The following is a 26,256-nucleotide window of genomic DNA, read 5'->3' on the forward strand; positions in this document are numbered from 1 at the left end:
AAACCTAAGTCACCTGATTTTCTGCTTTAAGAAAACTATGGGGGGCGGGCGTGGAGCCGGTGAGATGGCACGGTGGTTAAGAGCTGCTCTTCCAAGCAACCACATGGTGGCTCACAACCATCTATAAAAGGATCTGGTGCCCTCTTCTGGCCTGAGGATGTATACTCAGCAGAGCACTCAGACATTAAATAAATAAATAAAATTAAAAACAACAACAAAACAAAACAAAGAAACAAAAAAAAACCCAAAGAAAACCATGAAATGCATTAATTAAAAACAAATATCAGAGCATGGCATGGTGGCCCACACTTTTAATCAGGAAGCAGAGGCAGTCAGATATCTGTGAGTTCGAGGCCATTCACTCTACGAAGTGAGCTTTGGGACAGCCAACGCTACACAGAAACTCTGTCTTGAAAAACCAAACCGAACAAACATAAAACCCCAAACCAAAAACCAAATTTCATGTGTTTAAGGTGTTTTATCTCAATGGATTTAGTGTATATACAATTGTGCAATTTTCTTATTTCCTTTGTTTGTTTGAGGCAGGATTCCAAGTATCCCTTGCTGGCCTTGAACTTGCTATTTAGAATAAGATGACTGAATTTATAATCCCCTGATCTCCACTTACCAGATTTTGGAATTACAGTTGTGTGCCTATCACATCTGAGTCTTGCAGTGTTGGGGAATCAAATCTAAGGCTAGCTGGCTTGTTTTCTTTCTTTCTTTCTTTCTTTCTTTCTTTCTTTCTTTCTTTCTTTCTTTCTTTCTTTCTTTCTTGTGACTGTATGTCCAAGCCTTCTTGTTCACCTGTGATTGAGTTTACTGTAGAGAAAAGTAACAGAAATTGATTGGATAAAGAAAAGAGTTGGACACAGAACTAATGCTCCCCAATGCCTCAGCAGCCCAGCCACGGGTCTGCACCGTTCTTTTGCATCGAGAAATTAATCTTTCGAGCCATTTCCATGTTGTAGATCCTCTGGTATGTTTCATAGCTCTCCCGCTGGCCACGGCAGCAAGGCTTCTCTTAGTACAGTCGTCGCTTTATGACTTCAGTACACCCATCAGTGGTGAGGGTTCTGTTCAGGGTCCTGTAGGCACCTTCCACATTCCCCTCCTGAACCATCAAAGTCCTGGCAATGAATTTCAGATGTTTAGCCATGGCTTTGTATTTAAATCTTCATTCTTCAGGGCCTGGGGCCTCCAAATTCGGACTCCCATCTAAGGCTTTCTTGATGCTAGGCAATCATTCTACCAAGTTACCTCCTCAGCCTGAATTCTAGAACATTCTCATCACCCAGAAAGAAAACTTCTGCTCATTCCTCAGTCTTCCCTTCTGTTCCCTTCTCTTCTGTTTCCTTCTCTTCTGTTCCCTTCTCTTCTGTTCCCTTCTCTTCTCTTCTCTTCTCTTCTCTTCTCTTCTCTTCTCTTCTCTTCTCTTCTCTTCTCTTCTCTTCTCTTCTCTTCTCTTCTCTTCTTGCCCTGCCCTGCCCTGCCCTGCCCTGCCCTGCCCTCTTCCCTCCCCACTTCCACTCCCCTCCTCTCCTCTTTCCCTCTCTTTCCATTCATCTTGGACAACTCTGGCTTGTGTCAAGTTAACAAAACTATACAGTACAAGCTTCACTTTCTTTTAAATTTTTACACAAGTATGTCTGCTTATGTAGCCATGTTCACATATAAGTTGGTGTGTATTTGTGAGGGAATATGTGGAGGCCAGAAGTTTACGTCAGGCATCCTCCTGGATGGCTCCCTATATTCTGAAACAGAGTTGAGCTAGTTTAGCTTGTCAGCTTGCCCTGTGGATTCCCTGTCTCGCCTCCAGAGCACTGTGTTTACAGATGGGCCATCACACCTACCAGGCATTTGCATGTATACTGGTGATAAAATCTCTGGTCCTCATGGTCTGTGCGTTCTCCACTGAGGCTTTTCCAGGTCCCCCGGTTTCTTTCTTAATCAAGTGTTTCTTTCTCTGCCAGACTGGGAATAACAATCTCAAGGCTCCCAACAGAAAAATATGTAGCCTGAGCTACTTGTGGAAAGGTGAGCACATTGTAGGCTATGCCTTCCTAAACCCTGGAAGTTTAGGCAGACCATGCAATGATAGTTTGTTTTGTCTTCCCTTTTCTCTCTTCTGTCTCTGTCTCTTTCTTTCTCTCCTCTCCTTCACACCCTCCTCTTTCCCTTCTCTCTTTCTTTGCTCTTTAGCCCAGGCTGGCCCACATTTTCTACTAGCTCAGGCTAGCCTCAAACTTAATCTCTTGCCTCAGGCTCCCAAGTGTTGGGATTATAGCTGTGAGCCAATGTTAAAAATTAATGATGTTTTTCAAAATGGTTGTTTTTCTTAATTTTTTGAAACAGGGGTTTGGGTGTGGGAAGCCACATGTGCCGTTGCAGAGTGGCGCTGGCTACTGCTGGCCACCACGCATAAGTTTGGACAAACAACCAATGTGTACATATGCAGTAAAGCTTTTTGCCAAGTCACTGTCTGGCCCGGGCATGTTAATGAGGTACTGAGAATATAACCAATCAGATGTGAGACATGCAAATGAGGTATGTTAATGAGGTTCTGTGAGGTACTGAGAGAGAGTAGCCAATCAGATGAGGAACATGCAAATGAGGCATAGTGCATAACCAATCCGGGTGTGAGACACACCTCTCCTAGGCCTATATAAGCAGCACCAGTTCTGGGCTTGCAGCGTCTTTCTTGCTGGTCGAGTCGGGCGCGTGCAAGATTTGGGGTTCCCACTAGGTATCCCTGACTGGCCTGGAATTCACTGTGTAGAACAGGGTGGCCTTGAACTCACAGAACTTCACCTTCCTTTGCCTCTTTATTGATGGGATTTAATCATAATCCACCAGGCCTGTCCACCATGGTTGTTTTTATTGTTTTCTCTCTTAGGAATCAACCCTGGGGCCTATACACATCACACATGCAGGTAAGCAGTCTACTACTGAGTTATACCTCTCGCCCCTTCAGTATGTTTTTGAAACCATAATAAATGTTCATGGCTAGAGAAAAGGAAATAATATCTCATAATCTTCTTTGACCCCCTACTCCAGAGGCAAGAGCCAAGCTTGGTGGCTCACAACTATAAATCCAGAATTTCAAAGCCAAAGTGAGGAGGATTCCAAATCAGCCTAGGAAATACTGCGCAATCTAGAACAACCCTACAATTACCCAGTGTCAAAAACAAAACAAAACAAAAACTAACAAAAGAATTGATAAACGGGATCAAAGGAAATCACAAAGCTCTTTACAGCAGGATTTGTTAAGGGAAAAATAAGTCGGGTTTCACATGCACAGGGAGAGCTTGGTAAAGTGTGTGACCGGTACAATTTGTGCTTGATGAGACCCCAGGGAGGTGGGAGATCCGCAAACAAAATTACTTAGCTATTACATATCACTCCAGTCAGAGCAAATATCAAGAAAGAAAGATGAAATGGCGAGGACATGGGGACCAATATCCTTTACACATCACAGGTAGGAGTGTTAATAAGAGACTACACTCCAAATGTTAGCAACAAGGGTCTTCTAAAGCTAAAAGTACAACTACCATACGACCCAGCTATACCACTGCTAGGTATGTACCCACAGGATCAAAGTGGGCATGCAATAAAGTTACTTGAACACTTATGTTTACTGTGGCACTTATATTTACTGTGAGTTATTTATAATAACTCGTAGAATAAATGGTTATAAAAAAGATGGTATAAATACATAATTGAGTCTAATTCAGCCATAAAGAAGAAAAATTAGGTTATTTGTTGGAAAATGTATGAAAATGGAGATCGTGTTGAGCAAAGTAAGTCAGACTCAGAAAGAAAAAAAAATGTAGCCAAGCATAGTAGTGAAGGCCTTGAATCTCAGAATTCAGGAGGCTGGAGCAGAAGGTCTCTTTTACATAGTGAGTTCAAGGCCAGCCTAGGCTACATGGGATCATTTCCTCTTCATCCCTAAAACAAACAAACAAACAAATAAACAAAAAGACAAATCTAAGTCCAGCATGGTTCTTTATTTTTCTAATTCTAGCACTCTGGAGGCTGGGGCATCAGACTTGATTGCCTCCAGAGCTTGAGAGCTATCAATCTAATTTCATACCAGCCTAAGCTACAGAATGAGACTGCACAAATCAAAACGAACATAGGACACGCAGAATCTACATTTTAAAATTGTATTTAAAGCTCACACGTATATGATGGGGAAATAGAAAGGAGATTTTTAGGGAAGAGGAAAGGGTCTGGCGAGAGAGAGGAGAGGACAAAAGAGGGTGATGAGAGTGACAATATGATCAAAGGGCAGGATAAGGTTGGCTGTGGTAACTCATGCCTGTAATCCCAAGACTTGAGAGACTGAGACAGGATGGTTGTCATGAGTTAGAGGCCAGACCAGGCCTGGGATGTACTATAAGGCCCTGTCTCAAAATCACTCCCCACTAGCTCTGCAGTGGTGGCACATGCCTTTAATCCCAGCATTCAGGAGCCACAGCCAGGAGATCTCTGAGTTCGAGGCCAGCCTGTTCTACAGAGTGAGTTCCAGGACCTCCAGGGCTACACAGAGAAACCCTGTCTTGAAAAACAAAACATAAAACAGACAAAACAAAACAAACACCAGAAAAATTGTCACTACCACCCTCTTGAAGCACATAACAGACATATGAAAATGGATGATGAAATGCATTATTTTATAGGATGAATATTTGGCAAATATATAAAGAAAGAAAGAAATGAACTGAAACCTCATTGCGGTAAAATGGATCCTATGGCCCTATGGCATCTGCACATGCATGTGGCACTGGCCCATGTGGTGACAACCAGAAAACCTAGCTATGAACGGGCACTAGGAGCTGCAGGGCTGTTTTTGTGCAGAGAGACAGTGTGAACACGTGCGCGCGCGTCAGATGTGTGCAAGGTGTGTGAGAAACTTTAAGTGGATGTGTGCACGAGTGTGTGGAAGCGTGTTTAAACCGAGTGTGCAAAGAAGCCTTTTGTAAACTCTTAAGAAGAAGCGCGCCAGGTGTGGTGTGTGCGGACACTGGGGATGCTGAGCCGTGAGGACTTGTGGAGCGGACACTGCGCGCGCACGTTCGGCGCCCCGGGTGCGCCTTTCACAGCAGCCCGAGGGGCTGCGAGCCGGGAGCGCGGAGCCCGTGCGGTCCCTTGGCGCGCGCACGCCTGCGCCGGCTGAGCAGTGACGCACCGGCGAGTGCGGGAGGGTCCGGTGCGGCGAGCCCGGGCAGAGGGAGGCCGGCGCGCAAGGTGGGAGGCCGCGTGCGCATGCGGACCCGCGCGGGGCCGGTGCGACACAGCGGGCGGGCCAGACAGTGCGCCTGTGCAGCCCGCGCATCCCGATGGAGCGCAGCGGTGGGAACGGCGGCGGCGGCGGTGGCGGCGGCGGCGGCGGCGGCGGGTACGGCGGCAGCGGTGGCGGTGGCGGAGGAGCCGGAGTCCCCTCGGAAGGGGCTGCCAAGGGCTTGTCGCTGCTGCTGGCCAAGTCCGCGGAAGCGGCCTCCGGGAGAGCCTCCCAGTCCACCCCGCGGTCCGCAGGTAAGGGCCGGGGAGCACTGGGCAGGCCGCGCTGAGGACCCCCGGGGGGGGCGGGGCGGCCAAGGGCTGTCGCCCGGTCGCCCTTTCCGGGGGCCTAGGTCAACCTGCCCTGGGGGACTTCAGGCTGCGTCTCTCTTTCGGCAGGTGGCGGGGTCCCCTCGGGCTTGGCGTGTTTGCGTGGGCGAGTTTGTGGGGGGTGGCTGGAGAGCGGAGGAGCGGGTATCCTTGGCCACGGCTGTCCCCGAGGTATGGCTCGGCACCGGAGGAGGGGGTTCCGGGATGGCGACCCTGTGGGTGCGGGGGCCCGCTGAGGTGTTTGGACTACAGGGATTGCGGCTGGCTCGCTGCCTCGCTGGCTCCCACCCTCCATCCTAAGGCGCGCAGACGGGGAAGCCACAGCCAGCCACCAAGGTGGCCCAGCTTTGCGGTTTACTTGGCCTCTCGGGGTTGGGAAAATAATGTCGCATCGCCCGCGGGGGCAGCGACGGTTCATAAAGGGAGCAGGGCCACACGCGACTGCTGAGACGACGACCCCTCCCCCCCCCTGAAGTCGCTGAGGTAGTGGTTTCCCTACTGGGGCGTCTGGCCCCTGCCGCTGCCCTTTCTGGTACGTGACTGCGTGGCGATTGAGTGTTCTAGCCCACGGGACTGCAGCTGAGAGCTGTCGCCAAGGGGTGTGGGGATGTGGGTCCCTGTTCCTTCTGCCCAAGGGGACGGAACATGGTGAGGACGCTGGGAAGAACGTGATAAGCGCCTGCGTCTTCTGGTTCTGGGGCTAACCTTCTGTGTACTTGCAGGTGGTGCGGAGGTATACGCAGTGAGGAAAAGCATTTCATTCCAATTTTCCTGGCGACATTTTTTTTAAATGTTAATAATGAGAACTAATTCTATATTCCATCTTTCATTGCAGTTTAACATTCGAACGAAAAGAAAAAAATAAACCCTCACACAATTTGTAGAATTTGGGAATTATCGCATCGTGGAGTATTTCCTATATGGTGGAGGGGGAAAGAGGAAGGACATCAACTGAACGGGCGTGTGGGTTGTTTATGTGTTTCTTCGTTTTGAGACAGGATCTGGCTCTTTACCTTACGTTGATCTGGATTCCCGTGAGCCTTCAAGTCAGCATGACCAGCTTGAAGATGCTGCCTTAGTCACTTGAACAGTTCTTTTTGTTGGGATAGAGGGGACTATCTTACTGATCTGTCTGTTGCATCATTCATAGAAGGGAAAGGAAGGCTAAATTGATTTCTAGTTTGTGTTCTCGTGTGTTATTAAATGCACAACTTAGTAAGACATTACAGGATAGTGATAATACCTGCCCTTTAAGTCTAGACTTATATTTTCATTCCTTTTGCTTGAGAAAGGCCATATCTGATAAGAACCCAGAACCCACACATCGGAGTCTGCTCTCTGTGGTAAAGGGGATTCCATGCAGTAAAACATTAGATGTTTTTTGAGTTTACATTTTTGTTTGGTGGGGATTTGAAATAATAGATTATTTTGATGTTTCTTGTGGTAGAGAAAGGGCTGTATTGTCGGATGTCCAGTTTATCTGGGATTTTAATTAACTTGAAGGAATTTAGGGGGCAGTTCTTTTTCCTATTGCTCAGTTGCAATGTGGACACTAGTTTTATTTTGGAATTCCTAAAATAATTCTAGGTTTTAAATATATAGCCTGTTATAACCATTTAGAGGTCATTCTTAATAGTTGTGTGAAAGAAAACGGATTTTTTTAAACTTTATTTCAACAGGGATGGGATGGAGACAGGTTTATGTGATGCTATATAACCCATATTGGGCATGAATTCATGTTCCCGTTTCCCATCACCAGCATTTCTGACTAAAGTTTTGTTTTTCTTCTGTGTGTATACTTGTGAGTTGCAGTTTCCTGTGGCTGTGTGGGGATGAGCTTGTAGAGTTCACAGGTTCAATTTAGGTCTCATTCCTCAGGCACTTTCCATTTGGTTTTTTTGAAGCTAAGTCTCTGACTGGCTTAGAACTCAGGGTTTTGGTCATGCTGGCTTGTCAAGGAGCCCCAAGGACCCACCTTTTCCAGGCTCCCCAGTGCTAGCTTACAAGCACATTCTACCATATTGAACTTTTTCATGGGGTCTGCGATCGAGCTTAGTACTTGCATGGCAAGGACTTTACTCACTAAGCTTTCTTCCCAGTCCCATGTTTAATGTTTTAAAGATTTATTTGTTCATGTATTTTATGTATATGAGTGCTCTGTCTTCTCTCACCCCAGAAGAGGCATCAGATCCCATTACAGATGGTTGTGAGCCACCATGTGGTTGCTGCGAATTGAACTCTCGAAGAGCAGTCAGTGCTCTTAACTGCTGAGCTCTTTTTGGTTTTCGAGACAGGGTTTCTGTGTAGCCCCGGCTGCCCTGGAACTCACTCTGTAGATCAGGCTAGCCTTGAACTCAGATCTTCCTGCCTCTGCCTGCCATATGCAGGGATTAAAGGCGTGCACCCTGACCACTTAGTCTCATTCTTAATTTCTAACTTGTGTTTTTTAGTTAGTGTACAGAAAAGCAGGTTCCATTATGACATTTCATATTCCTGATCACTCTCCCTTGTCTTCCTCCCACCTCACTGGTCACCTTCGCAAATATCCCAGTTTTCATGTTCTTTACACGGGTAGTTTTGAATCTAGGTTCTACATATGAGGGAAACTTGATAGTCTTCTTCCCCCTAAGGAGGGATTCTTCACTTTCTTTCCCCCTTTTCCTTATCCCCATCCCCTTCCCTTTACTTTCTATGTAGCCCAACTTACTATGTAACCTAGGCTGGCCTTGAATTGAGGGGGATACCTATTGCTTTAGTCCTCTCAGTGTTGGGATTACAGGCATGTATACTACATATAGCTTTCTGAAGGGGGGCTGGCCTTTTTTTTTTAAGATTTATTTATTTTATATGTGTACACTGTAGCTGTCTTCAGACACACCAGAAGAGGGTATCTGATCCCATTACAGATGGTTGTGAGCCACCATGTACTTGCTGGGAATTGCACTCAGTACCTCGGGAAGAGCAGTCAGTGCTCTCAACCACTGAGCCATCTCTCCAGCCCAAAGAAAGGGGTGGGGGGGGGTCTCGTTTTGTTTTGTTGTGCTTTGTTGTGTTGTGTTTTTGTTTTTCGAGACAGGGTTTCTCTGTGAAGCCCTGGCTGTCCTGGAACTCACTCTAGATCAGGCTGGCCTCGAACTCAGAAACCTACCTTGCCTCTGCTTCCGAAGTGCTGGGATTAAAGGCATGTGCCACCACTGCCCGGCAGGGGTGGGGGGATTTCTTAATTATACTTATTGTAGAACCATTTAATGAATGGCTCTGATACTAAAATTAGTTTTAAGGATGAGGATATGGCTCAGTGGGTAGAGCTAGTACACTTAAGATTACCTACAGGAAAAAATAGAATTTTAGTTGTTGCGCTATTCACAATAGCTAGGATATGGAACCAGCTTAGATATTCATTAACAGATTAGTGGAGTTAGGCATAGTATATACCTGTAATCTTAGGAGGTAGAGGCAAGAGGTCAGTAGTTCAAAGCCACTCTGAGCTATTTAACAAGAAAACCTGGACTATAAGAGACTACTCTTTCTTTAAAAATGAACAAAACAAGAACATAAACTTTGGGTGAATAAGGAGAACATACATACATACAGTGGCATTTTATTCAACTATAAATTAAAAATGAAATTACATTTTCAGAAAATGGGTGGAGCTGGAAAGCACTATATTAGGTGAAGTAACCTAAACTCAGACAGGTACCACATTCCTCCAAGATTCTGGGCTTAGATTTAAATTTTACATATGTGTATATGTGAGTATGGGTACAAGTCATAAAAGGGGAAAAACTTAGGAGGAGAAGCAGCAGCAAAGAAAGCAATACAATAGATGTGACATGGAAGCAGAATGAGTGCTAATGAGTGGAGGGAGCTCAACAAAACAGTGTAGGAGCTAGAGAGATGGTTCGGAAATTAGGACATACTGCTCTTGCGGGGGGGGGGGGGACTGGAGTGCTATACAATCGCCTTTAACTACATCTCCAGGAGGTCTGACACCCTCTTCTGGTGTCTTTGGGTACTACACTTGTACACAAATTCCTACATATAACAGAATTAAACGTGAAAATAAAATATTTTAACCTACCATCACACCCAAACTATGAAAATGCCATATGAAATCTATTATTTTGTATACTAATTAGAAAAATTAGTATTTAATATAAGTTACTAAACAGCTATTTTTTTAATCAAGGTTGGTATTGTAAAATTAGAACATTGAGTGTAGATTGCAGGTGATACCAGCCTTTGTACTTTTGGGACTAATGATGAGTCCATATATTTAATCCTCACGCCAGTCTTTTTTTTCCTGTTTTGAGGCAGTGTCTCATATAGCACTGGTTGGCCTCACACTTTCTGTATAGGGAAGAGTATCTTTGAACTTATGATTTTCCTGCCTTCACATGCCAAGTTATGAGATTATAGAAATATGCCACCACACCTTGGTCATGTGTTCTGGAGATCAAATCCAGGGATTCATGCATGCTAGGCAGGCATTCTACCAACTGAGCCACATCTCAGCCCCTCAGGAAAGTCTTAATTGTTTTTGGTAGTTAGGATCAAATCCAAGACTTTAAGCATGTATGCCCATGTTCTATACCAATTTACATTCCCCACTCCAGATAAATCTTAAGTCCTGAGCTGTTTTTTAACACATTCTCTTGGGTCTGGGGATGTTGTTCAGTTTAGTAGAGTGGTTACCTAGTATGCACAAAGCCTTAATTTCATTACTCAGCACTACAAGTGATGATAATCCATCCTAGCTGCTTGAGGTCGTCTTATGTGGGACCCATTCCTAATAAGTCTTCATTTGTGCGCCGGCCGTGGTGGCGCACGCCTGTAATCCCAGCACTTGGGAGGCAGAGGCAGGCGGATTTCTGAGTTCAAGGCCAGCCTGGTCTACAGAGCGAGTTCCAGGACAGCCAGGACTACAGAGAAACCATGTCTCAAAAAAAAAAAAAAGACTTCATTTGTATTATTTGAACTACTGTTCCTAAGGATGCATGGAGTCCTGTGGGAACTACAAAGGCAGAATAGTTGGAGATATTTGAACTTATAAAATATACTGTCATATTGGCATACTGGGGATGCGAGTGATTAAGTGGTTTTCCTAAGGTGTTGTAGGACATGGCAAGGAAATAGCCTTGGGTGTTCCCTCAGCAACAAGATTTTCAACTATTGAAATCCTGTGCTTGTTTCACTTACCCACCAGTGATGCCTTCCTTTTAGACATTTCACTTCTTGGGTCCAATTTTAGGTGGGTCTTTCAGTGCCACCTAGTGCAGAAGGTGGCTGGATGACTGTCCTACCCTTCTTTGGGGTGTGTATGCACAGCAGGTCTGTAACTAATGTTTGCCAGCTGTTTTCTCCAACAATCTATGCTAGGGTGAATGCTCAGTGATTATGTGTTAGATTATAAAAGTGATAGAGAAACTTAAAATAGTGGAACTACAAGTCATGTGGTCTGATGTCTGTTGAGGTTTTCCTGTGCTTCTCAGGTAATTATTGTCGAGCTGAATTAAATTATTTGCTTATTCTTAGTAAACCAAAACTCATAAAACCAAGTATTCTGAAATCGAAGAGTTTATTAATGGTAAGCAAAAGGAAAGGAGTAGCTCGGCGACAAGTTCCCTTAAGCAATAAGCAGCAAGACATGTGGGCAGTTGGGAAGATGTAAAAGGCAGAGTGAGCTGGAGAGAATGGCGCAGCAGTTAAGAGCACTTGTTGCTCTCACAGAGGACTATAATTCAGCTCCCAGAACCCATATCAGGTGGTTCACAACCACCTGTAAGTTCAGCTCCAAGGGATCCAATGCCCTCTTCTAATCTCTGAGGAGTGTACATACACACACAAAGAAGGGTACTTTGTAAAGAATATTTGGGAAAGGTGCAAGTTATTTAAATTGAGTCTACATTGATTATTGCCAAGAAAATAATTGCCTCCTTATTGACTCAGATTTAAGCAAGGCTGCTATAGCACATTATACTATTACAGTATATTATTTGGTTAATGTTTTAACGTGCATTTAATAATGTAAATTTCTTTTTCCGATAGTCTTAAACTTACTATTTAGCTGAAACTGGCCTGTAACTCGGATTCTCCTGCTTCTACCTCTCAAGTGCTGGGAGTATGGCTTGTGCCATCATGTCTGGCTATCAGATTTTTTTGAATACTCTATCTTTCCTCCTTTATATTCAGAGTTCCTTTTGTAATTACATTTAGGATATCTCAGAATTTAAAATATAATGTCAGAATATTAACCCCCTCCCCCTTTAATAGTGATAACATTGCTTATAGGCAACACAGTGTTTCTTGATGTCTTCTCACCTGCATGTCTTCCCTCCCCATCCCTGGAGTAGAAGACGGCAGGGCTGGGGGCTACAAACAGGAAGTTCAGTAAAGTCCCTAGGGAGTCAAATAGAGTGGGATTGGGTAGTATAGGCTGAAAAGTATCCCCAAATCAGTTATGCATTTGTTTTATTTTAAAGAGCTTCTTGATTTTTTAAAATGACATTATTTTCTATTATGTGTCTATTATGTGTGTAGGTACGTACATGTGAGAGTGCTGGTGCCTATGGATGCCAGAAGCGTCAGATCCCCCTGATGTCAATATTAGGAATAGAACTCAGGTCCTTCGCAAGAGCAGTGTGGTCTCTTAAACGTCTGAGTCATCTCTCTAGCCCCAGTTCATCGTCTTTCAAAGTTGCATTTATCTGTTTCTATTCACAGTGGTGAGCATTGACCACAGGGCCTTGTCAGTGCTAGGTAAGCACTACACTTCCCAGACTTCAAAGCTGCTTTAAACTCATGGTGGCACACATTCAAGAGTTAATTAGCACTCGAGGCAGAGGCAGGCTGGCGAGATGGCTCGGAGGCTAAGAGCACTGACTGCTTTTCTGAAGGTCCTGAGTTCAAATCCCACCAACCACATGGTGGCTCACAACCATCTATAACGGGATCTGACGCCCTCTTCTGGAGTGTCTGAAAAACAGCTACAGTGTACTTACATATAATAAAATAAATAAATCTTTAAAAAAAGAAAAAAAACTTGAGGTTATTGCTGAGTTTAGAAACATACTCTGACCCTTCCCTCTAATCTTTTGTGAAAAGAGTTGTGCCATAAGAAGAAATAGGAGACGATTAAAGGTGACTGGGTATTGTGGGCTGTGAAGAGAGAAATTGATTGCTGTTGTCTTTGCATCTAAGGTGGCCATAACCTTGCAATGTGAGGTCTGTTGTCTTATTAACAGAGGCCATCCCTGATATGGTCTCTGAATTCCTCCACATCTGCCTCTTAGGTCAGTCTGATAGCATTTTCTATTGGGAAGCATTTTTTTTTCCTTTTGCCTAGAAACATGTCCCTGTCTTAAAAGCCTTGCGAAATTCAGACTGCAATTGAGGCTAAAGAAAATGAATTTATGAGTGAATAAGAAACTAAACTAAAGCCACCTCACCAGCCCCAGAATTTGTTTTCTTTTGTTTTTATTTTCTTTCCCCTGCTTTCACAGATATATGATTCATCATGCTCCTCTTTCAAAAGACCTGTGCTTCTCACATCTATCCAGATCTTAAAATCTAGCTCACATTTTAAAATATAGATAGCCACATATTACAAGGACTCTTTTCTTTCTTCCTTTTTTTAAGAGAAAAAAAAGACATCGTGTCTTTTCTTCTTCTATTTCTTCTCCTCCTCCCCCTCCCCTCCCCTCCTCCTCCTCCTCCTCCTCCTTTTTCTTCTTCTTCTTTTCAAGACAGGGTTTCTCTGTAGCCCTGGCTATCCTGGAACTCACTCTGTAGACCAGGCTGGTCTTGAACTCAGAAATCTGCCTGTCTCTGCCTCCCAAGTGCTGGGACTAAAGAAAGGCATGCACCACCACTGCCTGGCTTTTGCTGGCTTCTTATAAAGATTTTTTTTGAGATTTTTCATTAGTACAGAGATGTTTTTCCTCAATGATGATGAGGATCTTATTTTTTAGAATTATAGCAAAAATTATATTACTAAAATGCTTAGAGGAAGAAATTTCAATTTAACAGAATTTCCTGGTCTGCTAAGAATTAATCCTTATCCATTTCCTGTGAGCTTTGTTGCTGCTGTTGAGGATCTTTGAAGACAACCTTAGTTGGCTTTTTTAGCCTTAGAAAGCTGAGTTCCATCTTAGAAAGCTGAATTCAGTGTGACTGAGCATTGAGGCCCCTGTTACACCTCTGAGTCATCACTGTAAAAGGATCACAGAAAATTCTCTGATACTGGTGTATTTCAGACCAACTTCAGTAAAGAACACCATTTTTGGGTTTTTATTTTGTTGTTGCTGTTGGTTTTTCTTTTTGTTTTTGTTTTTCTCGAGATAGAGTTTCTCTGTATAGCCCTGGCTGTCCTGGAACTCACTCTGTAGACCAGGCAGGCCTCGAACTCAGAAATTCTCCTGCCTCTGCCTCCCGAGTGCTGGGATTAAAGGCGTGCGCCACCATGTCCGACTAGCAGCCAGTTCTGATGAGCTTATTAGGACAGATGTTTCAACACTTGGGACTGTTCTCTTGGCTAGTAGCATTCTAGGTTCTGTTCTCCTTGTCCTGTGGTCTAATGGGATAGAGCTGGCTTTAGGTATAGAGAGTCTTACTGGTAAAGGCCAGTTAGCCAGAATTTGCTTCAGGGACTGCAGGAAGTAGTCTCTCTGCCTGAGCAGTATGTCCCTGGAGCAGTTGGTTGTTTTTCACCTTTAGATCTAAGACTTGAGTGCTAGTTTAATTAACAAGTATGATATGCCAATTGGATAGGGATAGAATAACAGAGCTGAGAAGTTAATCTAGAGGTCTTTTCATCATAGAAGATAACTAGCATTCATGTGTTCTGAGGACTAGAATGTAGATACCAGGAGAACTGTATTATTTTGGTAACATGTGGCTGACTCGTTTTGTGTTCCAGTGACAGTTCTAGTTCTAGACTGACCTCTGTCAGTCTTTAATTGTAAGCATTCTGGTTGAGATGGGAGAACAATCCCTCCCTGCCACCTCAAGCAATGTGTTCTCATTGTGCTAGTGATAGCTTTACTGTAACTTAGCTCTGTTGCTTTACAAATATCTAGGTACTTACATCTTTGCCAAACTAAGCAATGCATCATGAGGCACGGTATATAATTTATATATATTTAATAAATGCTGATTTAATAAATGCCCTGTGGATTCCAAAAGCTCACTTAGAACTGAAGATGGAAAGGGAAACTCATGCTTACATCCTAGCTGCCTCAGATCCTAGATCTAAAGTAGGTGGAGTTTCTCCCCCAATAAAAATAAGACTTGATCAGAGTCTTGCCTCTAGTTTCTACATGTTTGTAGTCTTTCCCAAGATAGTTGATCTGTAAGTGAGTAATGCTCTAGAAGGAGAGTTAGGCCTTAAACACCCAAGGGCACTGGTTGGAAATGACTTGAGTTTGTATGTAAATGAGAGGAAAATGCAGTCCCAGCAAGACCCCAGGAACCTCCAGATTTTACAGCCTTTGTAGAGACACAGGCTTTCTGTTATTCTCTACTCCACTCATGTAGAAATATACTCAGTCTCACTTACTGAGGAAAGATTTGAAGGTAAGTAATGTTTTCTAGCCCTGAAGAAATGTCATCTGTGCAGACTTAAAACCTGCCTTGGAAACTTGAAGCTGAAATGTTTGAGAAAGGTGAAGCCAGAGTGGAAGTGATTTCAGATGACCCTGGACTCAAGGTAGTGGTGGATGCAAATGTCTTGACATTAGAGAAACCTAGAGGTGGGCTCAATAGAAGAAAGGTGGGATTGCGCTTCCCTTCGGGGATATTCTGATGCAAGTAACAGCTTTTCTGGTTTACTCCCTAGTCATCTTTGCTGGGCACACACCTGGCTTCCTTCCCAAGAGCTATAAGGTTTTAGGGCCTTAGTGGTATCTTGCCAGGATGCCACCGTGTTGCTTCAGCTTGGTATTATGTTGATCTCTGTGATGGAGTGTGGGTGGGCTCCCCATACACCTCTGTGTGTGTATGTGCGCGCGCTCGCTCACGTGAGCACATGTGTGCTTGATTTTTCTGAGTGTGGTGAAGGACTTTCTTATCTCTCACAGGAAACTAATTTCTTCTACCAAAACTTGGCTGTTTTATATTTGGAACAAAAGGAAGTTGATCTTTGGAAAAAAAGTATTATCTTAGGATAAGAATTACTGTGACAGACCTATGCCAGACTTACAGGTTTCTGTTTAAAGATACCCTGACAATGCCACCAACTTTAGTGATTTGAATTGCATGGGCAATTCATAGACTAATCTGAAGCAAGCCAGCCATGCCAGAATAGAGGCAGGCTGTAGCCAGTTGTATGCTCAATATATTTATCAGAAGGTCTCAGATAGGCTAAATGGAGCTGTGGCTATGTGTTTATGAAGTTCAGATGACTTCTTGGATGTTCACTGTGCTGTATCTGAGCTCTAGAGGTCAAATAACTGCATTTATGCTCAGAACTCTATCTAAAATGTGGGGCAACTCTCTTTTCTCTCTGTTTTCTCAGACCAGAGAGGCTGAGACTGGTTTCCCTTTATGAACTCAGGTCTGGAAAGATTCATGAAGGAATGTAGGATGAGTCCTTTTAGGTAATTATTTTTTTTTACCCCTTTCCAAGATAGGTCTCAGCTAGACATTTGTGGTAGCTGGCTGGAAGGGTATATCCCCTCACATCCTAAGATGGGAAGTTCTCTATATTACTACAGTTTTCTCTTTATTTGGTATGACCTTTGTGGGTAGGCAGAAATAAGCACTTGGCATTCTTTTTTTAAAATTATATATATATATTTATTTTTAAGGCATTTTATTAGATATTTTATTCATTTACATTTCAAATGCTATCCCCAAGGCCCCCTATACCCTCCCCCCACTCATTCCTGTTTCCTGGCCCTGGTGTTCCCCTGTACTGGGGCATATGATCTTCGCCATACCAAGGGCCTCTCCTCCAATTGATGGCCGACTAGGTCATCTTCTGCTACATATGCAACTAGAGACACGAGCTCTGGGGGTAATGGTTAGTTCATATTGTTGTTCCACCTATAGGGTTGCAGACTCCTTCAGCTCCTTGGGTACTTTCTCTAGCTCCTCCATTGAGGGCCCTGTGTTCCATCCAATAGATGACTGTGAGCATCCACTTCTGTATTTGACAGGCACTGGCATAGCCTCACAAGAGACAGCTATATCAGGATCCTGTCAGCAAAATCTTGCTGGCATATGCAATAGCATTTGGCATTCTTTTTGACAAATTTTCACAAACATCATCTATGACAGACCCTTGTTTGAGCTACACCTTTTCCAGTTAGTTAATTTTCTGTTACATGATTTTGAGTTTGTGTGTTATTTAGTGTTTCTTTGCTGAAATATTATGACCAAAAGCAAGTTTGGGGTGGTGTGGAGTGGGGTGAAAGGGTTTATTTATACTTATACTTCCATATTATAGCCCATTACTGAAGGAAGTCATCACAGAAACTCAAGCAGGGCTGCAGCCTGGAGGCAGGAGCCGATGCAGAGGATATGGAGGTGTGCTGCTTTCTGGTTTGCTCTTCATGGCTTGCTTAGCCTGCTTTCTTATGGAACCCAGGAGCTCAGCTTAGGAATGGTACCTCCCACAATGGGCTGAACCCTCTCATATCAATCACCAATTAAGTAAATACCATCGAGACCAATATTGTGGAGGCATTTTCTCAATTGAGGTTCCAAGTTGACATAAAACTAGCTGGAAAATTGATGCCTTGCCAATTTGACACACAAAACGCATTACTGTTAAGCCATAATCTTTCCTTTCTCATCATCCCCATGATTACACATTAATATCAATAATAAAATACAAGCATTCAAAACTTTAGAAGTCCCACAGTCTTTAAAAATTCAGCCTCTTTAAAATAGCCAGTCTCTTTCAAAATCCAAAGTCTTAAAATTTAGTCTTTCGGGGCTGGTGAGATGGCTCAATGGGTAAGAGCACCCGACTGCTCTTCCGAAGGTCCGGAGTTCAAATCCCAGCAACCACATGGTGGCTCACAACCATCTGTAACAAGATCTGACTCCCTCTTCTGGAGTGTCTGAAGACAGCTACAGTTGTACTTAGATATAATAAATAAATAAATCTTTAAAAAAAATTTAGTCTTTCAACTGTGAGAGTGTGTAAAATAAAGTAAATTATATAAGTTCTCCCTTGAGGGGGGAAGAACCAGGGCACACTCAATCTGAACAAAGCAAACTCGAACCAGTATAAATAACTTAATGAGCAATGTCTGGAAAGTCACTCATGGTCTTTTGGACTCTACCAAAGGGCTTGGGTCACTTCTCTGGCTCTATCCTCTGCAGGACACTGAAGTCTAAGCTCCCACTGGCTCCACTGTCACACTCCTCTGTCTGTGAAATGAGTTCCTTGGTCAGAAGCAATATTGTGTGGAATACCATGATGGTGGATATGGCTTTATGTAATATATCCTTGAGGTTAAACTGTAAAAGTATACTGCTGGCCTTGTTAACTGAAAGCAAATTCTTTCTGGTGGTCCTTATTGATAAGTACTTAGAAAAATGCATTTGCTAGATCAGTAGCTGCATATTAGGTGCCAAGGGATGTGTTAATCTGCTCAAGTAAGCCTTTTGTACATCAGCTGCAATTGGAGTCACTATTTGATTGAGTTTTCAATAGTCAACTGTCATTCTCCACAATCTATCTGTCTTCTGAACTGGCCAGATAGGGAGTTAAAGGGAGAAGTGGTGGGAACCACCACGCCTGTGTCTTTCAAGTCCTTGGTGGTGGCACTCATTTTCTGCAATTCTTCCAGGAATGTGATACAATTTTTTATTCACTATTTTCCTTGGCAGAAGCAACTCTAAAGGGTTCCATTTAACCTTTTCAACCATAATTGTTCTCACACCACAGATCAGGGACACAGTGTCAGAATTCTGCCAACTTCTAAGTATACCACATATGCCGGGACTACAAAATAACCACAGGATGAGTTCAGGGACCCACTGGACCTACTGTGAGTTGGACTTTAGCCCTAACCCCTGACCTCAATAAGCCCCTAATTTAACTGGAGGGTACCATAATATTTCTTGGGATCTTCCAGAATCAGCATTATTTCAGAACCATTTCCCAATAGACCCCAGAAATTCTGACTGTTACCTTTCCTCCAGTGTACAGTTACTCTTGTAAAAGGCCATAAGTACCTCTGAGAAAGGACTGGGGAAAGGCTATCAGTAAAACTTTCAGTGTTTTATCAATCTCCTTCTTAGGGGAACCTGGCCATCCCTTCAAACCTTCCCCATCAGTCACTAGTATAAAAAATGCCCTGCAGTCTGATCTTATGGAGTCATTTCCTCAATTGAGGTCCCCTCCTTTCAGATAACTCTAGCTTGTGTCAAGTTGACATAAAACTAGCCAGCATAGTTTAATATTCATTCCTGTCACTTAGCCTCCCTGCCCTTATTTGCACTAACTGCTTACAATGTAGCTTTTAACTTTTCTTAATTAAACATCTATGACTTAATTCCTTAATCCAGTTTTGATTACAGGCTTGATTACTGATGTCGGTTTCTTGGCCCTTTTGTTTTATATTGTTTACCACTTCTATTTTAATTTATTTTAAAATTTTTATAGATTGTGTATTTGCTTTTATTTTTTAAGACAAGGACTCACTTTGTAGACCAAGCTTTTCTCTGAACTAAACTTACCTTGAACTCATGTTGAGCCTCCTGCTTCAGCCTGAAATTACAGATGTGCTTTGCCATGTCTGGCAGTCAACCTCTCCATTTTGGAGGCAATACTAGGGATTGAACTTCCAGAGCCTCTCACATGTTAGGTCAATTCTAAAAAGCCTTTAATTTTTTTCTTTATTTCGTCCTTAACCAAGTTATCATTGAGTATCGTGTTGTTCAGCTTTCATGTGTATGTGTGCTATCTCCTGTTTTTGTTGGTGTTTAAGATCAGCCTTACAAAAGACACTGTCAATAAGACAAAAAGGCCACCAACAGATTGGGAAAGGTTTTTTTTTACCAATCCTAAATCTGATAGGGGACTAATATCCAATATATACAAAGAGCTCAAGAAGCTGGACTCCAGAAATTCAACAAATAACCCCATTAAAAAATGAGGTACAGAGCTAAACAAAGAATTCTCAACTGAGGAATACTGATTGGCTGAGAATCATCTGAAAAAATGTTCAACATCCTTAATCATCAGGGAAATGCAAATCAAAACAACCCTGAGATACCACCTCACACAAGTCAGAATGGCTAAGTTCAAAAATTCAGGCGACAGCAGATGCTGGCAAGGATGTGGAGAAAGAGGAACACTCCTCCATTGCTGGTGGGATTGCAAGCTTGTACAACCACTCTGGAAGTCAGTCTGGAGGTTCCTCAGAAAATTGGACATAGTACTACTGGAGGATACCGCAATACCTCTCCTGGGCATATATCCAGAAGATGTCCCAACCGGTAATAAGAACACATGCTCCACTATGTTCATAGCAGCCTTATTTATAATAGCCAGAAGCTGGAAAGAACCTAGATGTCCCTTAACAGAAGAATGGATACAGAAAATGTGGTACATTTATATAATGGAGTACTACTCAGCTATTAAAAACAATGAATTTATGAAATTCTTAGGCAAATGGATGGATCTAGAGGATATCATCCTAGTGAGGTAACCCAATCACAAAAGAAGTCATTAGATATGCACTCACGCCGGGCGTGGTGGCGCACGCCTTTAATCCCAGCACTTGGGAGGCAGAGGCAGGTGGATTTCTGAGTTCGAGGCCAGCCTGGTCTACAAAGTGAGCTCCAGGACAGCCAGGGCTATACAGAGAAACCCTGTCTCGAAAAAAACAAACAAACAAACAAAAAAAACAAACAAACAAAAAGATATGCACTCACTGATAAGTGGATATTAGCCCAGAAACTTAGCCCAAGATACAATTTGCAAAACAAGAAAATCAAGAAGAGGGAAGACCAACGGGTGGATACTTCATTCCTCCTTAGAATAGAGAACAAAATACCCATGAAAGGAGTTACAGAGACAAAGTTTGGAGCTAAGACGAAAGGATGGACTATCCAGAGACTACCCCACCCAGGGATCCATCCCATAATCAGCCACCAAACCCAGACACTATTGCATATGCCAGCAAGATTTTGCTGAAGGGACCCTGTTATAGCTGTCTCGTATGAGGCTATGCCAGTGCCTGGCAAATACAGAAGTGGATGCTCACAGTCATCTATAAGATGGAAGGGTCCCCAATGGAGAAGCTAGAGAAAGTACCCAAGGAGCTTAAGGGGTCTGCAACCCTATAGGTGGAACAACAATATTAACTAACAATATTAACTTCCTAGGTTTTCTAACTCCAGGGTTGTCTCCCTTTGTGATTTCTCTACTGTCTCTAGTTCCATTTTTAGATCTTGGGTGGTTTTGTTCATTTCCTTTGCCTGTTTGATTGTGTTTTTCAATAATTCTTTAAGGGATTTTTGTGTTTCCTCTTTAAGGGCTTCTAGCTGTTTACCTGTGTTCTCCTGTATTTCTTTAAGGGAGTCATTTATGTCCTTCTTAGAGTCATCTATCATCATCATGAGAAGTGATTTTAGATCCGAGTCTTATTTTTCTGGTGTGATGGTGTATCCAGGACTTGCTATAGTGGGAGAATTGGGTTCTAATGATGCCAAGTAACTTGGTTTCTGTTGCTTATGTTCTTACGCTGGCCTCCTGCCATCTGGTTATCTCTAGTGCTACCAGCCCTTGCTATATCTGACTGGAGCCTGTCCTTCCTGTGATCCTTGTTGTGTCAGAACTCCTCAGAGTTCATCTGTCTGTGGGATCCTGTGATTCTGGGATCCTTTGATCCTGAGATCCTGAGTGTGTCAGAGCTCCTGGGAGTCAAGCTGCCTCTGGGACCCTGAGATCCTGGTATGACCAAGCTCCTGCGATCCTGTGATCCTGTGTGTGTTAGAGTACCTGGGAGTGGATCTTCATCTGGGTGTTGTGGGACTGGCTGCAGAGTTTGAGCCCAAGGTCTGCTCAGGGCACCGGCCCAGACTGGAAGGAACTCGTGCCACTGGTCAGGTTGAGTTCCTGGGTTCCTGGGTCCTGCTGGTCCCAGTTACTTCCGGTGTTGGTGTCGATGTTGTGTTCTCTTCACATCTGATTCTGTGATCCTGAGTGTGTTAGAGCTCCTGGGAGTAGAGCTTTCTCTTGGTTTTGTGGGGAAGTTTCTGGGAAGATGTGAAATTAAGCTATGGGAGTTTGAAAAAAGATACACGGTGAGCTAAGGTTATCTTAAGTATATAAAATCTCTCGTTAGTAATCATTCCTAAGTTTTGCCTAGATCAGCCTTAGGCAGTTATTTTCTTTTGCTCTGATAAAACACCATGACCAAGACAGTTTATAAAAGAAATCCTTTCATTGGACTTACAATTCCAGTGGATTAGAGTCTATGATGGTGAAGGGAATGCATTGTGGCAGGAACAGCCAAGAGCTCATCTCTCAAACTGAACTGCAAGGAGGAAGTTGAAGGTGCAATAGGGATGGCATGGGCTTTTGAAAACTTCAAAATTCACCCCACTGATACACCCCCTCTAACAAGACCACCCCATCTAATCCTTCCCAACTAGTTCCACCAACTGGAGGTTAAGTATGCAAACATAAGAGCCTAAAGGGACCATTCTCATTCAAATTACCACAGGCAGATAAGAGGAAGTTTAGAAAAGAAAGCCTGTGCATCTGTTACTTACAATGTAGATAATAGGAAATTTCTTTTACAGAAGGATGTATTTTCGGCTATTTCTGTCTGTGGTTCCTATAAGTAATCACTTTAAGCTAAAGAACATGGGCATGTTGGTACATACCTCCAGTCATAGCACTTGGTACGTACCTCTAATCATGGCACTCATGAGGTTGGGGCAGGAGTATTGCTATGATTCCTTCCAGGGCCAGCCTAGGGCACTTCGTCAGTTAGAAGCCAGCTTGGAATACAGAGTGAGAGCTTGCCTAAAAACAAACAAACAAACAAACACAAAAGAAGGGCTGGAGAGATGGCACAGCAGTTAAGATCATTCACTTCTCTTTCAGAGAATCCAGGTTTGCTTAGCATTCACTTGGTAGCTTTAAAAGTTTGTAACTCTAAAATTTAGGGGATCCCATGCTCTCTGCTGGCCTGTAGGGCACTGTACACTCATACTGCACACACATATATCTAACAAAATACTCATCTACATAATAGTTAAATAAATACATAATACATATTGGAGAACTATCTTTTGGGTTGACCTATTCTTGGATCTTATCAAATGTGGGTTCTTACATGTAAGAATTTTAATTTGAAATTCCTTTTACAGTGATAATATATGTAATACAAACTATCATTTTATCATTGTAAGGGCACACAGTTCAGTGGCATTAAGTATATTTACCATGCTGTCTCACCATCAGTACTGTTTGCAGAATATTTTTAACATTGTCAATGAAAGCTCTGTAATGAATAGGTTCAACAGTAACACCCCATTTCCTTCTCTATCTTCTGTTTCTATGCATTTGCCTATTATAGATAACTTATAGCAGTGGAGTTACATAAAATTTACCCTTTGGTGATTGATTTCACTTAGCATAATGTCTTCATAATTCAATGATGTCATAGCATGTGTCAGACGTTACTTCTTTTTAAGGCTGAATAATTCATTCTTTGGATAACATACATGTTGTTTATCCACTTATCAATGGACTCTTGAGTTGTTTCCCTTTTCTGCTATCATGAATAATGCTGCTATGACATAGGAATGAAAATATCTGAATTTCTGATTTCAGTTCTGGGTATGTACCAACAAGTAGAATTCCTGGGTCATATAGTAATTCTCTATAGTTTGGCACTATATATAGCTGAAAATTATTGTATTCACTGATTTGTAGCTTCTTAGGACTTCCAGGAGAGAGAATCTTGATGGTAGCTTGGCTATCAGGAGTTATTCAAGATTAGTACAAAAAGTTATTTATATCAGAGATTTAAAATCATTATCAAGCCCACCATGAGGCTTTTAGACCTGAAGTTTTAAGTGGCTCCCTTGCTACTTGACACATTTTCAGCCACTCTTGAGGCTTTCTTTTATGGAACAGGAAGTTGCAAGGAACACCACAAATGGGTCAGATTCTCCAGCAGTGCTCTGGATGCCTGGCTCCTAGAGTAGACTCTCCTTCATGTGGTGTTTGTTTTTCTCTACGACCTTCCTTGCCTCCAGACTACTTCTTTTCCATATTTATTTCATGTGTATGCATGTTTGCATGCATGTGTGTGTGTGTGTGTGTGTGTGTGTGTGTGTGTACATGTGCATGTGCATGTATGTGTGTATTTTGAAGAATTGAGCCCAGAGACTTGTGCTTTTCCAGGTTGACCCTTTACCACTAGGCCACATTACACCCCTATCCCATTCTCTGATTCAGATCCCAAATTCTGCAGCTAATTGTTTTTTTTTTTTTTTTTTTTTTTTTTTTTTGGTTTTTTGAGACAGGGTTTCTCTGTATAGCCCTGGCTGGCCTGGAACTCACTTTGTAGACCAGGCTGGCCTTGAACTCAGAATCCACCTGCCTCTGCCTCTCAAGTGCACCACCACGCCCGGCTTAATTGTATTTTCAAACATGAAGCAATTTATTTAAAATAGATAAATATCTTAAATACTTGGTTTTCTGATTTAGTGTTCTGTGTTGGATAAAGAATAAGCCTTAATTTTGTTTTTGTTAATGTGTCCCATTTATACCTTCCCCATGTTCTCATCTTATAGTTGTGGCTTTAATGTTTTATGTTGAGTATTATTATTTTTTTTCATAGTTTGTCCTTTCTTCTTTTTATCTGTGGTGGGGTGGTACTAAATGCAGTCTTTTATGAAGGGTGCTTTGGCGCTCACTGTGTAGACTAGGTCAGCTTCAGACTAGTAGCGATCTTCCTTTATCTGCCTCCTGAGTACTAGGATTGCATGTGTGAGCCTCATACTTAGATTCTGTCTTTTGTTTTTTGCTGGAGTTAGAACCCAAGACCTTGCACAATTTAGGCAAGCATTCTACCATTGAGCTATATAGTACATAGGCCCCCTCCCTTCCCCCTCTCTCTTTCTTTCTTGACATTGCAAAATCACCCATTTAAAGTATACAATGTTTTAGCATATTCAAAGTTCTATAAACACTGCCATAATAAATTCTACAACATTTCATGATCCCTGAAAGAAAATCTGCACTCATCAACAGTATTTCCCTATTTCCCCTCAATCCTCAACCCTATACAACCTACCACTAGTCTTCCCTGTCTTGATATATTTTTACATGCTCCCTTCCCCTCATATCCCTTCTTCTTTCACTTTTCTCACATGACATTAGCTTGTTAACTGAATCCTTGAGTAATTCCCAAATTGAATGAATTGTTGAGAGAAGCAAATACAAGAATTCAGCACCCCCAACCCCCAGCATAGGGACACCTTTAATCCCAGTACTAATGAGGCAGACAGAACACTGATTTTGAGGTCAGCCTGGTCTACATAGTGAGTTGCAGCTCAACCAGATTTACCTGGTAAGACCCTATCTATATACACACACACACACACACACACACACACACACACACACACTTCAGCCCCCCCCCCCAAAGTAATGATGGATACATAGCACAGTTGAGCACTGTGCTGTCCTTGTAAGTCACCTTCTTTCATTCGGCCACTGTGAATCTGGATTTTCACTGGCTGGTCTGTAAGGATAACAGAGATAGGTCTATGAAAGTGGAGCCAAAAGTTGATCTCGTATTGATCTATGATATGGTCTGGAAGTGGTGAACTAAGACTTCATGTGAGTGAGTGAGTGAGTGAGTGAATTCTGGGACAGAATTTTTGTGTCAGTTGTGGTAGTGCACACCTGTAATCCCAGCACTCCGGCACACTTGTAATTCTAGCACTTCGGAGATACAAACAGGAGGAACAATGTTAGTCTCAGCTATATAGGGTGTTTCAGGCTAGCCTTGGCTATGTAAGACCCTATCTCAGAACACAAAAAACAAATTTAAAAAATTTTAAAAACTATAAATGCATTAAAAACTAATATTTAAAACTTTTACAAAATGCTGCATTGATTATAAACATAAACATAGAAAGGTTTAGTTATGCTTGGGTTCTTGCTGAGAATTTCGGACAAGGGAATTTCTTGTGGGTAAATCAGAATATTTTGTTATTTCTTATATTTTTGCTTGTGAGCCTAACATTTAATGGCTGAGCCATCTCTCCAGCCCTTGTCATTTCTTATTGGTCACTGTTCCCTATTAAGGCAAACCACTTTGCTCAAAACAAATAATCTTGAAGAAAGAGGATTATCAGGGTCTTAGTAATGAGTCTGCTAATTGCTTGGTGTTTAAAAAAAAAGAGCAGTGTGTGTTCCTGATCATGATACATGCACATACATGCTTCTACATGCACATACATGCATGTACATGCACACACATATTCTATTATATCTCCTTATTGCTGGGAATACAGCAAGTATGAGCAGGTCTTTGCTGTGGAATTTTCAGAGACACAGGATAGGAAAAAAAAAACAGTGTACGCTTAAACTAAGATCTGTCCTGCCATTTAGTGTACGCTTAGACTAAGATCTGTCCTGCCATTTTTTTT

The 26,256-nt window shown here is 42.6% G+C and overlaps 1 protein-coding gene and 1 pseudogene across 10 annotated transcripts in view; one reads left to right on the plus strand and one right to left on the minus strand.

Moving 5' to 3' along the window:
* Positions 1-895: 895 nt before the first annotated feature.
* Positions 896-1,159, minus strand: Gm15187 (annotated as a pseudogene).
* A 3,981-nt stretch (positions 1,160-5,140) lies between these two features.
* Map7d2 (MAP7 domain containing 2) overlaps positions 5,141-26,256 on the plus strand; it is an 84,467-nt gene continuing 63,351 nt past the window's right edge. For 8 of the 10 annotated variants that reach the window (NM_001081124.2, NM_001359310.1, NM_001359311.1 and 5 more), the window contains exon 1: positions 5,221-5,541. In NM_001081124.2, the coding sequence (NP_001074593.1) occupies positions 5,346-5,541 (196 nt within the window). In that variant the 5' untranslated portion in view covers positions 5,221-5,345. Of the gene's footprint in view, positions 5,542-26,256 lie in introns of all 10 variants that reach the window. The other 2 variants (XM_017318641.2, XM_011247881.3) reach the window with 2 other exon arrangements.

This window comes from Mus musculus, chromosome X (assembly GCF_000001635.26).
Source record: "Mus musculus strain C57BL/6J chromosome X, GRCm38.p6 C57BL/6J".
NCBI classification, from domain to species: Eukaryota; Metazoa; Chordata; class Mammalia; order Rodentia; family Muridae; genus Mus; species Mus musculus.